General features: G+C 38.8%; 1 protein-coding gene across 3 annotated transcripts; it reads right to left on the bottom strand.

Moving 5' to 3' along the window:
- Positions 1 to 18: 18 nt before the first annotated feature.
- LOC119347675 (probable helicase MAGATAMA 3) lies at positions 19 to 1,705 on the bottom strand. Of its 3 annotated transcripts, XR_005168493.1 has the most exons (6): positions 1,479 to 1,705; positions 1,301 to 1,366; positions 609 to 853; positions 445 to 517; positions 264 to 362; positions 19 to 157 (listed from the first exon to the last, which is right to left on the bottom strand). XR_005168493.1 is itself a non-coding variant. In XM_037616254.1 (5 exons), the coding sequence occupies exons 2-5, from the start codon at positions 1,301 to 1,303 to the stop codon at positions 357 to 359; spliced, it is 327 nt and encodes a 108-aa protein (XP_037472151.1). In that variant the 5' UTR covers positions 1,304 to 1,366; positions 1,479 to 1,705; the 3' UTR covers positions 128 to 356. The 3 variants fall into 3 exon arrangements, 2 of the variants coding, with proteins under 2 accessions (XP_037472151.1, XP_037472150.1); XM_037616254.1 differs by having other exon boundaries at positions 128 to 362; XM_037616253.1 differs by having other exon boundaries at positions 128 to 361; positions 1,301 to 1,705.
- Positions 1,706 to 1,711: the final 6 nt, after the last annotated feature.

Below are 1,711 nucleotides of genomic sequence, written 5' to 3'. Positions count from 1 at the left end.
TGGAAGCTTTCTATCCATGTGCCAGAGCCATGAGTTGGTTGCGAGATCTTATGGGTTTCACCTCTAGCCTACCCCAACTTGTTTGGGACTAAAGGCTTTGTTGTTGTTGTTGTTGTACACAGACGCATTATATATCTGGATCTCCTAATACAGTTTGCTACATAGTTGCAAATAATTCAGTACATAGCAAGATAGGTACTCCGTACAAGCCTGCTGGAAAGTACCTAAAACTGGAAGAATAAAAGGAGCAAGGATGTACGCACATGTTCCCTAAGCAACGCCTCCACCTTACGGCTGGCAAAGAAGAATCCCTGGTCTTCTCAGTCTTTCACTTGCCGTCTCCTTCTTTCTCAAGCTCACACCTGCATCCATTTTATCTATCAATTTATAAAGAATGGAATGCCCGCTTTATACATCAATTTACAGACAATGGAAAGATGCTACCCGCAAGAACTCTTCCACAACATAGCCATAAGTTATGATCCCTATCTTCCTACAGGAGAAATCTGTTGGATATCTATTCACAAAGCAAGTATCCTCAGTTACCTGCAAAATAAGACCCCCTCCAGTAGGAAGTGAAACTGTGCAAGCAAAGACAATACTCTTACTTGTTCTTTAAAAATGACAGTATTTCAAGTGCTGCACCAGCTTCAAATTGATTAGAGAGTGATTGTGCAGCAGCACTTGTTCCAGCATGCTCATGACCATCGGCAATATCAAAGAACATGTATGGACCAAGACAACGGTGATCATGGAAAGGATCTGATTTCTCAGCCTTCTGAGCACCATCCAGCAGTTTGTTTTCATAGAAATGCAACGATGGGAATCTGCTAATGTAAGGATGCATTCGGTACTGCAGACAATACAAAATAATTGAGAAATTAGCATATGGCCTGCAGTTGATAGCTCTTCTTAGTTCTCACATACAAATAGTAATCCATTAAGAATGGCATACTCAAACAACACACGGGAACTATGTATGCGCAACTTGTTACTTGTAATCATGTTAATGAGGTTGCTATTGTTTTCACATAAAATTGCATAAGGTTTCTCATCATTGGAATCAGAACATTTTTAGGACATAAATGTAAAAAAGATATGGCACACCGAAAACTAAAATCCAAGAATTACAACATGGTTTGACATGCACTTTAAGAAGTAACATTACTAAGTAAGAGATAGCAGGTAGTTGCTTCGGATCACCAACCTTCAAAAGAGAGAGATAGCACTGTAATGTTGCTTCAAGGTGTAGCTAAAAACTATTATTTAATCAGAAATGTTTTAAAAGAGAGCATGTTACCATTATGCACTTAGCTCCTTTTGACTTGAGTAGCTAAAGTGGAATCAAAGTTGCATGCTCAAGAGCCTAAATATGAGTAAACCAAAAGAAGCTTAGTGTTTAGCATATAACAAATATTAAATATAAAGCTAGCTTGATTTGAAAGAGGATAGTTTGTATTGAGAGTCCGAGACCCCACCTGTGCAGCTTAAATCGATAACAAAAACATCAAACAAAGCTTGCTCAGAGAAATTTCCATATTTCTTAGTTGAAGCAGTTTCCGAGCAAACTCCGTAAATATCACCTCCACACCCACTAAGCGTTGTTACAACAATCTCTGCTTCTCCGAGAATGACTTCCTTACCTTGTGCTTAAGAGACTTGTTTTTATCAGCTATGTTCTTTTCACATGCATGAGCAGTGGCAAGTTCTG

The sequence above is a fragment of the Triticum dicoccoides genome, unplaced genomic scaffold (assembly GCF_002162155.2).
Source record: "Triticum dicoccoides isolate Atlit2015 ecotype Zavitan unplaced genomic scaffold, WEW_v2.0 scaffold73004, whole genome shotgun sequence".
Taxonomy (NCBI): Eukaryota; Viridiplantae; Streptophyta; class Magnoliopsida; order Poales; family Poaceae; genus Triticum; species Triticum dicoccoides.
This window is presented reverse-complemented; position numbering and strand designations above follow the sequence as displayed.

Coding starts and splice junctions, on each gene's coding strand:
- LOC119347675 (XM_037616253.1), bottom strand. Junction 518..608: donor CTGTCATTTTTAAAGAACAA/GTAAGAGTATTG, acceptor CTTTGTGAATAG/ATATCCAACAGATTTCTCCT. Junction 362..444: donor TTGTGGAAGAGTTCTTGCGG/GTAGCATCTTTC, acceptor AATGGATGCAGG/TGTGAGCTTGAGAAAGAAGG.